The sequence below is a fragment of the Fukomys damarensis genome, unplaced genomic scaffold, assembly GCF_012274545.1.
Source record: "Fukomys damarensis isolate Sample0158 unplaced genomic scaffold, DMR_v1.0_HiC HiC_scaffold_17, whole genome shotgun sequence".
Taxonomy (NCBI): Eukaryota; Metazoa; Chordata; class Mammalia; order Rodentia; family Bathyergidae; genus Fukomys; species Fukomys damarensis.
This window is the reverse complement of record NW_022900929.1, coordinates 692,353-706,821: the sequence shown is the minus strand read 5'-3', so window position 1 is coordinate 706,821 and position 14,469 is coordinate 692,353. Positions and strand designations below refer to the sequence as shown.

Genomic DNA, 14,469 nt, shown 5'->3' with positions numbered 1-14,469 from the left:
AAAAAAAAAAAAAAAAAAAAAAAAAAAAGACAATAGTGTAATAGGTTGTGTGTCTACTCTTTCTTGAACCTCCTATACCCTCATTCCTTCCAGTCTAGTTAAGCAGAAGAAAGGAAAAAGCTTTGCCCCGTGGACACAGGCCAAGGCCCATTTGGTGGTCTGGATTTAAGTATGCCTTTTCTGCTTATGGATAGGCATTAAAAAAAAAGAAAGAAAGAAAAAATAAACACCAGACATGGTGGTGCATGCCAGCCTGGGCTACAGTTCAGGGTAGCCTAGACTACGTAGAGAGACCCTGTCTCAAAAACAAAACAAAAGGAGTGACTCACTAGTAACTAGTGAGGTATTAGGAATTGGTAATGTTTGTGCATAAATTGAGATTAGCATGTTACTAGAATACTAAATTCTAAGCTGGCTGGTGTTTGTCACAGGTACCATTATGCCCCCCCTGTGCCCTTTGGTGTGCTTCACCTGCCATGCAGTGCCTGTATCTCATAACCTGCATGGTAGCAAGATCAAGTAGTCATGGATAGGAACTTGTAAGTACCAGATTTGCCCTCTCCCCTTGGGTGCACTGTCAATGGAGCATGTTTTATTTACACTGTTTCCAGTTTCCATGGAATCATATAGTCATGTACCATACATACATACTGTCTTGTTTTCTCTCTCCCTTCCATGCCCCTCTACCAATATCTCAATACCTCCATAACAAATAAACTACTTGTACTCAAAAAGTGTCCATGAGCCGAGCATAGTGGCACATGCTTGTAATCCTAGCAATCAGGATGCTGAGGCAGGAGGGTCTCTGTGAGTTTAAAGCCAGCCTAGGCAACATAGTGAGTTCAAGACCAACCAGAACTACATAGTGAAATCCTGTTTTAAAATAAGAGTGTCCATGAATCTTCCAAGAGCCACATCCTTTTTCTTTCTAGTTACTCTAGGCACATTCTGACAAGTTAAATGAGTTGAGCTGACTACTTTTCTCCCTAGCGCTCAGCCATACAAAAAATATCTACTTCAATTACAGTAAACCCTTGGATTTGTGAGCATCATTTGTTCCAGAAACATGCTTGTAATCGAAAGCACTTGTGTATCGAAAGTGAATTTCCCTATAGAATGTAATGGAAAGTCAGGTGACTTGTTCCACAACCCAAAAATACTCAGATAAAAATTACAATACTATAATACAAAATAATAAAGAAAATATAAAGAAAAATAACCTGCACTTACCTTTGAAAACCTTCATGGCTGGTGTGAGGGCAACTTAGACTATCACTAATGGAATCACGGCTATCTATTGGCTCAATGGAATCTTTTTCTTTTCATGCAACTTTAATGAGGAACTATCTAATGATGCTTTTGCCTTGATTTTGCAGAAATGTAATATTGCACTGTTGTTAGATTAATTGCTTACACTGCTACAGCCTTATTTAGGTAGTGCTTTTCTATAAAATTTTGCAGTTTCCTACATTTTACACATCTTATTCTCATTTGGAGAGAAGGATTCCTCTGTTTTTTTCTCTTTCACTTCTGCAGAGCCGATCTCCATAACCTCTTGCTGTTGGGAGATGATCACTCAGAATCTGAGTCGGGGGGTAGGGGGGCAGAGAAGGGACGGAGGGAAGAGAACCACTGGCTCAGTGGTGATCATGTCACATTCAGTGTCATGTACTAATGTTGCAAGATATCACTCGAGTTTCTTGCTCATCTTGCAGAACACGTGCAGAACAAGTTACTTACAATCCATAGTTTTACTGTATTTTGATATCCTCAACACTGACCTAGAGCTGTATTAAAAATTGCTAATTCAGCCCTCATAGGGCTCATTCCTGGTTTCTTGATTTATTTTCATTGCCCTGACCAATCCTATGACTTCTTAGCCAGCCTATATAATTTTTTAAAATCCCAGCATTCAAGGAGGTTGAGGCAGGAGGATCTCTGTGAGTTTGAGGCCGCCTGGGGATAGTGAGTTCAAGTCCTGCCTGAACTATGTAGCAAAGCCGTGTCTCAAAAATCCAAATAAATAAAATTTTAAAATTTCAGCCAGAGGGCCAGAGATTTAGCTCAGTGGCACTGTGCCACCTGCCACATGAATGCAAGGTCCTGAGTTAGATCCCCAGTACAAAAAGACAAAAAACAAAAACTTCAGCCAGGCATGGTGGTGCATGCCTGTAATCCCAGAACTGAGGAAGCTGAGGCAGGAGAATCACCACAAATTCAAGGTCAACCTGCCCTACTTAGCAAGACCCTGTCTCAAAAAACTTTTGTTTTTAAATTATAAGTAGTGAAGGTAAAAGGAATTTGAAAATTCCAGTGAGAATAACAAAGTGAGGGAATTAAAAGTTATACTACTCTGACACATTGAGGTTGCGAAAGGTTTTTTAAATAGCCCCCCACCACACTGACCTTTTTGCTCTTTATTGAAAGATAAAATTCCCACGTGAAAAATATTAAGGGTGGACACTTGAGACAGGATTCAGACCGTGCCAAAATAACCATTTTTAAAGTCTCCACCTATATTGCTTCTTTGTTTCTTCATTTCCTTATGAAGGTATTATGCCGTGTAAATGTTCCATTACGTAGCTAGGCATGACTGGCACACTTATAATCCCAGCGCTCTGGGATTGTCAGTGCAGGAAGATCACAAGTTTGAACCTGGCCTGGACAATTTAGCAATTTAACAAGACCGTGTCTCAAAAATGGGCGGGGGATGTAGTTCAATGTGAAGGCCCTGGTTCAATCCCTAGTAATACACACACACACACACACACACACACACATTGCATTATGTATATTTGGTATGCTTTTCTCCTATTAATTGTAGGTCACTTTCTTGGACCCAGCTGAGACCCTAATGTGGGTGGAGTTTTGTTGCCCCTCCAAAATCAAGTGGCACCCCATATATTTAGGGAATCTTACCTGGATTGGGAGGAAGTTATCTCCATTCCAAGAAGGCCCAGAGTGCAAGGATATGCCTACCACCTTCAAAAACCTAGACCAAGAGATCAGATTGGTAATGCCAAGGTTGATAAATGTTGGTGTTTAACACTTGGCAAAACAAGAGCTCCAAATTAATCCCCCAGACAAGGTATTGTGAAAGAAAAGCTCATGTTTGGGCTTTGCTATTTGGCCTGAGGGATGGACCATTGATTGTTCTGTGTTCCTAGAGAGACTAAAACTACAGGTTCAGTGCAGGTGTTTATCCCTCGTTGAAGGAGCCTGGCTTTCATGGTGGAGAATATTCTACTAGACTAGAAAAAGCATGCCTTCTTGACAAGACTCATGAAGTATTTTTGGCCATATTTGTATTAAAATTAAACACTGCTAAAATGATTGCAAATCAGAAATGCTTTGGGGCCAGGGATTTAGCTCAGTGGCACTGTGCCTGCCTTGCAAGCACAAGGTCCTGGGTTTGATCCCTGGTACCGCCCCCCGCCAAGCTTGACCTATCTAATAAAAGGAAAAATGTCCAACTGTTAACATTTGATGGAAAATAATACAGCCATTAAGTATAATGATCATGAGAACTGAGTAAAAATCTTTATAATGTTAAAGATATAAACTATGATTTTTACTATATAAAAATTTACCTAGAATAAAATCATATCCCACAGTGCCAACTGGTAGATTAGGGTTGACAGGATTATGAGTAAATGTTTTTTCTGTTATTTTCCCAAATACCCAATAATATGCTGTGGAGTCTGAGGTCAAAGGAGCATTTGAAGTGAATGCGAAAAAGGAAGAGACTTTCTGGACAATAGTTCAGGACTCCTGGAATGGTTAGTTCAGAGCATAATCTGCAGGACAAGTCAGCAGAAGTAAAAGCAGTTTGTACTCAAAGATGTTTGCTTTGGCCATTGCGTCCCCTCTGCCCCATAAGATTAAACTGGTCAACATGTAGCACATAACCATCCTATTCAGCCCTATGTCCTGACTTTTTTCTGAGATTCAGTCCTGCTATGAAGTTCAGGTTGGCAATGTGCCCCCACTCCTGGATAAAACGAAACAATATGTTGCAAATGCTTTCCTTCTACTTTGTTTTCATGTCCATGAGGTACAAATAAATAACTGCAGGGCCAGGGATTTGGCTCAGTGGTTCTGCCTCAGCCTCCCTTGCAAGCACAAGGACCCAAGTTTGATCCCTGGTACCAAACAAAACAAAAAAACAAAAACCAAGTAACTGCAGAGGCCTCAGCTTGCTACTGTTTCTTTGAAGCTCTCCTATGCTGATGTTAGCAGCACTCTGAGTCCTCTTGGTGACTGAACTAAAAATCTCATCTTAAAGTAATGTTTCTTGTCCTCTACACAGTGACAAGGTAGTTATATTAACCTTATTAAGAAAGCAACAATTGGCCAGGGCGTGGTGGTACACGCCTGTAATCCCAGCACTTGGGAGGCTGAGGCAGGAGGATCTCTGTGAGTTTGAGACCAGCCTGGGCTACATAGTGAGTTCCAGGTCAGTCTCAATTACAGAGTGAGACCCTGTCTCAAAAAACCAAAAAACCAAAAAAACCAAAAAAATCCAAAAAACACACACACACAAAACCCAACCAACCAAAAAAAAACCCACCACAATTAATTAAACAATTAAGGTTCTAAAAGAATTTGGAGCTGGGCATGGTGGTGCATGCCTGTAATCCCAGCACATGGGAGGCTGAGGCAGGAGGATTGCTCTGAGTTCGAGACCAGCCTGAACATAGTGAGTTCCAGGTCAGTCTCAACTACATAGTGAGACCCTGTCTCAAAAAAACAAAATAAATAAATAAATAAATGAATAAATGAATTTGGATGCAATACTTGTTGGTATGTAGAATGGGAAAGATTATTAGGTAGATTTTGGCCATAACCTGAGGTTCTTCAGAAAATAGTTGTGCCTAAAAAAAAATTCAGAGAAGTTCTCCTTGTGTGCCTAAAATTAAACCCAACAGGGACAATAAAGCTAACCCCATTCCTTCCTTTATTGGGTCACAGGCATGTAAAAAGTCCTGGGATGTTAAGGAATGATCAAGTCTGAAAGTTCACAGATGGTGCTCCTTGTCATAGTGTGGGTGTAGGCACCCACTGACCCTCTGCTACCACTGGAAACCACTGCCCACCACTGCAGAGGCTCCAGCTAGAGTAGGAATCAGAAGATAAAGGCACACAGAGTGATTTGTGGGGTGGGAGCTACACACTCAGGTAAAGGGGGAAACTAACACTGACTGTACAAACTCATCACTTGATTTCTTCAAGTGTCCAGTGTAAGCCTCTCTCTTCCTTTGTAAATGGTGATGGCATAGGTTCCTACTTAACTCAGAGGGCTGCTTGGAAATCAAATGGTGGAATGAATGTGGACGGATTCTATGAACAGAGTATCACCGTTAGTGAACTCTACTTGTGCAAGTTAATCTTAACTGTCCACTTGAGTGGATTAACAAATTCCTGGAGAGCTGGGCGTGGTGGCGTACACCTGTAATCCCAACACTGGGAGGCTGAGGCAGGAGGATCGCTGGGAGTTCAAGACCAGCCTGGGCTACATAGTGAGTTCCAGGTCAGACTCAACTACACAGTGAGACCCTGTCTCAAAAAAAACAAAACAAAACAAAAGAAATTCCTGGAGAGCTGGGCGTGGTGGCGTACACCTGTAATCCCAACACTGGGAGGCTGAGGCAGGAGGATCGCTGGGAGTTCAAGACCAGCCTGGGCTACATAGTGAGTTCCAGGTCAGACTCAACTACACAGTGAGACCCTGTCTCAAAAAAAACAAAACAAAACAAAAGAAATTCCTGGAGAGTAGAGAGGTGTCTGCATCACAGAGCATTATACGCATCAGTGGATGAATCCAGTTATTTACTGCTGAATGTGCTTTTAGGAAGTGGGGCCCAGTTGGAGGAGAGGGGTCTCTGGGGATATGCCTTTGGAGGATATATCTCTCTCTCTGGCATGCTTTCAGCTTTGCCATGCCTTTCCACCATGTTTCTGCTTTTGAGCCATCCGACCATGAACTGAAACCTATGAAATCATGATCCCAAATAAAACATTTCTTAAGTTGTGTATTTCAAACATTTTTTCCTGAGTGGGAAAGCTGACCAATACCAAGAACCACAGAACTTCTGTACTCAGTGAGATCCCATTTAGAAGATGTCAAGGAAACCCGGCAGAAGCATCCCCTTATATCCCTCACAGTAAGAAGTCTCACAGGAAAAAAAATAAAAATAAAAGCTTTAGGCTTTTGGAGTCACAAGAATCCATATATACACAACTTAGTGAATGATTTACTGATGCCTTTTCAGAAACCAAGTTATCAAATAATGAAACCTATTCAACAGGCTGTGGGAAAAGGTAGTGACAGCAACTAAATATTGTGATTTTCTTTTTAGATGAAATCAAATTATAAAACAACTGGGAATGGGAATAAAAGAGAGGCCCTTCAAGTTAATTTTCTTAAAAAGTAAAAAATATTGCTTCTTATATGTGCTGAAATTTACCTGGTGTTTTGGAGATTAAGAAATAGTTGAAATCCTTTCCACCATCAATGATATTTCTAAATGACCAAAATAAATTCTTGGGAAATAACAAAGGGGCATGACTGGTCCAAAGGCAGGAAGGGTGACAATGACAGGGGTGGGAATTTGGCCACATATCAGCCCTTGCATCCTACAAGTAACCACCTCATCTTTTGGACTCTCTTACTTATTCATTCTTCCTTCACTGAAATACTCTATATACACTGAAACTCAAGTCAGACCAATCCTATCATGTGGGATGCCCAAGAAAATACAACCCACGTGTGAATGGAATACTTGAATGCCAAAGAATGAAATTTCTGGACAAGGAAACCAAAAACAAAGCAAACAAAACACAGGTTGCACAAAAGTATATCAAAATCACGGGCCTTTATTTCGATGGATTCTTTGGTGACGGATAAGGTGTGTGCTCTGTCTAAAGCATCTCCCACATTCCAGACATTTATAAGGTTTTTCTCCAGTGTGAGTTCTCCGGTGTTTAATGAGGGTTGCACTCTGACTGAAGCTTTTCCCACAGAAAGAACATCCATAAGGCTTTTCCCCAGTGTGGATTCTCTGATGCTTAAAGAGGTCCGAGCTCTGTTTGAAGCTCTTCTCACACTCCTCACATTTATAGCGTCGCTCCCCATTATGGAGTCTCTGACGCTTAAAGAGGCTGGAATGTGAGGTCTCCCCACATTTACAGTATTTCTCTCCAGCATGGGTTCTCTGATGCCGATTTAGATGGGAGCTCTGTCTGAAGCATTCCCCGCACTGCAGGCATGCATATGGCTTCTCACCTGTGTGGGTCCTCTGGTGTTTAATGAGGGCAGCACTCTGACTGAAGCTTTTCCCACAATCTTGGCATTCATAGGGTTTCTCACCAGTGTGGACCCTGTGATGTTTAAAGAGATCTGAGCGCTGTTTGAAACTCTTCTCACAGTTATCACATTTATAAGGTTTTTCTTCACAGAACTGCCTCTGGGTCTCAAAAAGGCCAGAGCAAGGGACACTGTCTCCAAAGTCAACAGAGTTGTGAGGTTTTACTATGTGACATTTCACCTTATCTAAACTTTGTTTATGTTTGTTCCCATGTTCTTTACCATCAATGGGCCTAGACACACTCTGGTTGTGCTGACCAAAGATAAAGCTGGAACTTCTGGCCCTGTTCCCAAATTCATTATTTTTAGAGACTCTTTCCGTGGAACCATTCACACTGAGATTTGAAATTCTGCTGAGTCCTTGCTCTTCAGGAGAACTTTTGAGTTTCAGTGACATGAAGTTTGTTGGCTGCTTTTCTACTCTGTGCTCATGAGTATTGTCACACTCAGAAAACAGGGGCCCCTTTCCTTGGGATACTTCTTGTAGCCATGGCTGGGGCTTTGCTTCTAAAATTTTTTGCTTTGGAATCAACTCCTTGTTCTCAGCTCTTGTTTCCAAACCTGAAACATAAAAATACAAACTGCTGCCATTTTATCCCTGTACAAGAGTGAAATAAGCAACTTCTGACAGAGTTCCCAAGTTCCCTTTTAAGTACTGTCCTTAAATTCTTTAAGTGAAATTATTTTAATTAATCTGTCAGATGTGCTCATACTTACCCATGCAAACCCACATATCTTTCCTTTTATTCTTGTGCTGACACCCACCAACCACCTCTTCCTCCCTGGGTCCAGTCCACTGTTGTGGTAAGTCACTATAGTGAAAGGTACATTGAAAGGGTTGTCAAGAAAGGCAGTATGGCCAGGGGTTTAGCTCAGTGGTGCTGTGCTTATCTCGCAAGCACAAGGTCCTGAGTATATCCTTTATGATTTCTCTATTCACATGAGGAGTATAATAACATCACTGGTGCCTTTAATGTCTGAAGACAGGGTCTTCGATGCACTTTCTTCTGCTGGGGTCCCAAATGATTAGCTCTCAACACTCACATCCTTCAGGCAGAACGAGAAGCTATAAAACTGTTTAAAGAATAAGAAATCTGGTCATGGTGGCACATGCCTGCAATCTCTGCAACTGGGAGGTTGAGGCAGAAGGACTGCCAAGAGTTTGAGGTTAGGCTCCGATACACAGTGAGTTGGAGGCCAGTCTGAACTACATAGCAAGACCCTGTCTAAATAGCGAAAACAAAACAAAGAATAAGAAAAAAACTCACGAAAGCATACATGATAGCTGAACTATTTCAGCAGAAGGGCTGGAAAATTAAGCTAAGAAAATGTTTCAGAAAGCAAGAAAAAAAAATAGGAAATGGGATATAGCCAACTAAAAGAAATTTCAACAGAAAAGGAACAGTTGACATAAAAGTAGATGAGTTAGATAAAACAGTAAGATGAAATAGTTCTTCTAACAATTCAGAGACATGTGCTTTATATTGTAAGGGCCCAACTATTCAGAACAGTGAATTTAAAAAACCCACATTGAGCTACACTCACTGCTAAATTTCATTTTACCAGGAGTTAAGAAAAGACCCTAACTAAAAGCCTCCACACAGAACAGACAGGTCATGTACTGTCCTATGTTCTTTATGTGATAGGACAGGCTCAGGGAAAAAGTTTCCTGAACTTACAAGTTGTTAAGATGGGAGGCATACCATGCTGCTCTGCAAGGCCACAGAGGAAAGCAATGGAGTTGCCAGGAGGCAGAAAAACCCCAGGACACTGAAGATTAAATGTAAGGCCTTTGCACTGAAATATATCCCAGTAGTTTTTAAATTATTTATTTTGGGATAGGGGGCTCTCTGAGTCTCTAAATTGCCCAGGCTGGGACTAGATGTGTAGGCTGGATTTGAATATGCAATCCTCCTGCCTCAGTCTCCCAAAGTGCTAGGATTACAGGTGTGCACACCACGCCCAGCTCCCCATGATATTTACTGGGCAAAACAGATAAGAAAAACACAATGGAGTAGGCTGAACAAGCAAAAACTAGTGTGAATAATTCAGCAGGTGTCTACACCACAAGGGTGATCCTTTGTTGCCTGATGCCTGGACATGGGATGCCTGAGGCATAAGAACTGCTGCCTCCAAAAAAGCTTGGGCCAAATAGGAAGACAGTCCAAAATTTAATCTGAACAGCAAAGGCTTGCTTTGCTCCTAGGTGAATTCTTCACTGTTTCTAAGAACAGGCAGTCTTGGGAAGCCCAGTCTCTCCCTGGTCAGAGATTGTTAAAACGTCACAGTATCTTAGGATACAGAAAATGTAAAATATATACAGCACATACACCAAGGATAAAATACCACAATGGTTTCAGGGTTTTTCAACAGCAACATGGTAAAAGAGCTAGAAAACTCACTCTCCTCAAAAAGCATCTCATCAGTATCATAATCATTAGTTGTTTTGGGGATGGAACCCAAGGCCCTGCTCATGATAGGCAAGTACTCTACCACCAGGCTATGTATAGCCCCAGCCCTTTTTCGTTTGTTTTGTTTTTTTGAGACAAGGTCTTGCTAAATTGCCTAGGCTTCCTCAGCTTCACAAGTAAGGCATTACAGCCATGTGCCACTGCAGCCAGCCTTCAAAACTATTTTTTTCCCTTTATAATACTGGGGCTTGAACCCTAGGCCTTTACATCCCCAGCTCTTTATTTCAGAGACAGAATCTAAGTCACTAAGTTGCTTAGGGTTGACTGGGAGTTGGGATCCTTCTGCCTTAGCCTCCTAGAGGGCTAGTATCAAGGGTGTGTATCAACAAGCCTAGCTTCAAAATCATTTCTAAGCTGGAATATTTAGCCATTTATCTTAGTTTGGTTTCTTTGCTGTAACAATATGCCCAAGAAGGTACTTTATAAAGAATAGAGGCTCATTTAACTCATAGTTATATACATTTGGGAAGTCCAGGAATACCGGGCTAATGTCTGGCAATGTAGTCTACTGCCCCTTGTACTGCATGGACAAATCTAAACACAGTGAAGCATCAGAAGTGTGGAGGTGGAACTATGTAGGCAAATTGCAGTATTAAGTAAGGTCAGGCCACATTTTGAAAAAGAGTGATCTGATCAAATTCCTGAAGCAAGTCAGAGCCTGTAGAGATCCTGTAGAAGATCCAGTGAAGAAGGTAGAGATCCAGTGGAAGGCTATTCCAGACAAAGGACTATACAATGCAAGTAGTATAAAGATAAGGAGACCAATGTAGCAAAGCAGTTTGACTTGAGCAGAGGGGAAAGGGGGCAGAAGGGAGAGCAGGAAATGGGTGTGCGCAGCGGTGAATCACTGGTGTGTCAGTCAGGCATTACAGATCAACAGCTTCTTTGTATAAAATACATATGAAATAGGTGCCACTGTGAATTCTAATGAGAGCAGTGACTTGGCCCAACATGTGAAAAGAAACACTCAAGGCTACAGTGCAAAGATGTGAAGCTGCTAGGAAATAATGCTAAATGTGAACAAGAATGCAGAACAAGAAAAACTCTCCTATATGGCTTTTAGACACAGAAATTGATGATAAGCTCTTTGGCCACAAGATGGGCATCTACCTCTACATATTGTGGAGTCTTTTCAGGAACTCCCATATATGAATACAGGGAGAGAGAGTGTACACAAGAACACTAGTATCATACTATAATGGTGAAAAATTAGACACTGTTTATCAAGAGAATGGATAAATCAAGTTTGGAAGATTTTTCTGGGCAGCACTGGGAATTAAAAACTAGGGCCTTCAAACTGGGCTACATCTCCACCCCTTTTTATATTTTTGAGATAGGGTCTTTATAAATTGCTAAGTTGTTCAGGCTAGAACGAAACTTGTGATATTCTTATTGAGTCTTCTGGAGGACTGGAATTACATGCATAAACTTCCATGCCTGGCTGATTTTGGAGTTTCCACACAATGAAATACCTAGGTTCTAATAGACAGCTTCATGTATCACCATGCATAAATCTCAAAAATGTAATGCTGAATAAAAAGAACCATATAGTAATGATATATAAATTATAGGTATATGTTTATGTGGAAAAATGTAAAATGTATAAAAATATGCATAAATACCACATTTAGGTTCATACCAGCATAAATATCACCAATAGGTTATGTCTCAGAATGAGCAAGGGGGAACAACTTTAGGGAGAGAATACCAAGCTTCACCTATGGCTACCATATATTATTTCTTAGGAAAATAAAAAAATCAAGCCAATATAGCCAGATATTAAGACTTGATAAATGTATGTGATAAATATATACAATACTGGCAAATGGAATGCAGCAAATCATTAAGAAAAGTATACACCATGACCACATAGGATACATCCCAGGGATGCTAGGATGGTTCAACATAAGCAAATTTAAAAATGTAATACACCACATTAACAGAGGCAAGGACAAAACCCATATGATCATCTCAATACATATACAAAAAGCATCTGACAATGTCCAATACCCATTTTTGATAAAAAAAAAACCCTACAGGAAATTGGAATAGATGGTGTTTATCTCAATTTGATAAACACCATCTATGACAAACCAACAACTAGCATAATGCTAAATGGACAAAAACTGAAAGCTTTCACTCTAAAATCAGAAACAAGACAAGGATGTCCACTATCACCACTTTTCCCCCCATCCTTTGGTCCTCAGGATCGAACTCAGGATCTTGAGCTTGCCACACAGGCATGACGCTGCTGAGCTATATCCCCAGCCCTAATATCACCACTCTTATTCAATATAATTCTAGAAAGATTAGCCAGAGCAATTAGACGAGAAAGAAATAAAAGGAAAAAGGATAGGAAAGGAAGAAGTTAAATTCTTATTTGCACATGACATGATACTCTTCATAGAAGACCCAAAAAATTTCACCAAAAGATTTCTAAATTTAATTATGAAATTGAGTAGCGTAGCTAGATACAAAGACAACACTCAAAAATCAATAGCATTCCTCTACATAAATAACAAACTCACCAAGAGAGAAATTAGGGAAATAACACCTGTCACAATAGCATCCAAAGAAATAAAGTACATGGGGATCAATCTAACAAAGGAAGTAAAAGACCTCTACATTGTTGAAAACTACAAAACAAACAAAAACAAAACAAAAGACAAAACTACGGTACTTTTTTTCCCCCCAGCTTTAACTGAGTTTATTGGTACATTTTAGGGATACAGTACAGTTACATTCATTGTTGGGATCTTATACCTCTACATGACAGGTCTTGGTTCTTATTTTTTCCCCTTGTCCCTGCCCTCCCTTCACCCCCTCCTCCCCTCCCCATCTATAAACATTTTACTTTCATCTTTTCATTATCTCACATTTTTTTCTTTTCCCTTATTACCCTTCCCCTACCCATCCCGCCTTCCCTACACCTTTAGCTCCTTTCTTCCCATTTCTCAATGTCAGTAATCTTATTAGGATCTTCTGTATTATTGCAGATTATTCACACTATTATTGCAGATTATTCACACCAGAGAAACTATTTGGTATTTAAACATGTGTGCTTTATTTTACGGTATTCTTAAAAAGGAAATTGAAGCAGATATCAGAAAATGAAAAGATAATATGAGAAAAAGAATAATTGGAAATAAAGTTTTTGTAGATAGGGAGAAGTGGAGGGGTTGAAGGGAGGGCAGGGAAATGGTACAAATTTCCAATGTTGAACGTCATATTATATACCTTAAATGTACCAATAAAATTTCTTTCATAAAAACAAATGCTTCTAGATGTCATAGGAGTCTTTTTATATTATGTTTGTAAGTTTTGTACCAATAAAATTAATTTTTTAAAAAGAAAATGAAAAGATACCCCTTGTTCTTGGATAGGAAGAACCAATATAGTAAAAATGGCCATACTTCCAGAATTGCTATTCTAATTTAATGCAATCCTGATCAAAATACCAATAGCATATCTCACACTATTAGGGAAAACAAACCTAAAATTTATTTGGAATGAGAAGAGACCTAGAAGAGCAAAGGCAATTCTAGGCAACAAAGGCAAGGCAGGGGGCATCACAGTCCCTGACTTGAAATTATATCACAAAGCTACTGTGATTAAAAAAACAGCATGTACCCACCAAAAAAACCAGACTAGAGGATCAATGGAGCACATAAGATACAGAAACAACTCCAAACACACTCAGCCACCTTATCTTTGATAAAGGAGCCAAACACCTTCACTGGAAGAAAGACAGCCTTTTAAATAAATGGTGTTGGAAAAATTGGCTTTACACATACCAAAGATGAAAACCAGACCCATATATTTCACCATGCACTAAATTAAAAACAAAATGGATCAAAGATCTAAATATTAAAACAGAAACACTAAATCTGGTGGAAGACAGAATTGGCAGAACTCTTGAAGACACTGATGCAGGCAAAGACATTCTGAACAAAACCCCAATTACACAGGAAATAGCACAAAGAATCAACAACCAGGGTCTCAGATAAGGGCAGACTCACACAGTGGGAAAAAATTTTTACCAGCTGTTCCTCAGACAAAGGACTCAAATCTAGAATATATAAAGAACTCAAAAAATCAGATTCCCTCGCCCCCAATTTAAAGGCCCAACCCCAAAAATGGGCATCTGAAATGAACAGACACTTCTCAGATGAAGACATAGAAACTGGAGGACTACCCCACTGATTATGCCAAAAGCAGGCTGTAAGCAGTGCTGGCTGTAAAGAGTTAACTCCAAGTTAACAGTTGGCTTCAGCATCTGTCTGGCAAGATCCAGGTCCTAAATTCAATCCCCAGTATCAAAACAAAATAAAACAAAAACAGAAAACAGAAACAGAAGAAGAGCAATTGGCTTATGGCTTATATAAGAAAACACACAGCCTGTGTCAGAGTGACTCTTACCCAAATTCTATTCCCAGCCTAACTCAACAATGCTTTGTCTCTTTCACCTATTGCAGTATGTTGTTTCTTGGTATTGTCCAGCGTAGGTATTGTCTGCACTTTGGTGTGCACATAATCATATTTAAATTTCTTTCATAAAACAAATGCTTCTAGATGTCATGGGAGTCTTTTATATTATGTTTGTGGATTTTTTTTTTTTTTTTTTTTTTTTTT

The 14,469-nt window shown here is 39.9% G+C and overlaps 1 protein-coding gene and 1 long non-coding RNA gene across 2 annotated transcripts in view; one reads left to right on the top strand and one right to left on the bottom strand.

Moving 5' to 3' along the window:
• LOC117286511 overlaps positions 1-14,469 on the top strand; it is a 57,054-nt gene that overhangs the window by 40,355 nt on the left and 2,230 nt on the right. The window lies entirely within an intron of this gene.
• The window catches only part of Znf394 (zinc finger protein 394), a 14,388-nt gene continuing 6,777 nt past the window's right edge, over positions 6,859-14,469 (bottom strand). The window contains exon 3 of the mRNA XM_010642713.2: positions 6,859-7,927. Coding sequence (XP_010641015.1) covers positions 6,867-7,927 — 1,061 coding nt within the window. The 3' untranslated portion in view covers positions 6,859-6,866. The remainder of the gene's footprint in view (positions 7,928-14,469) is intronic.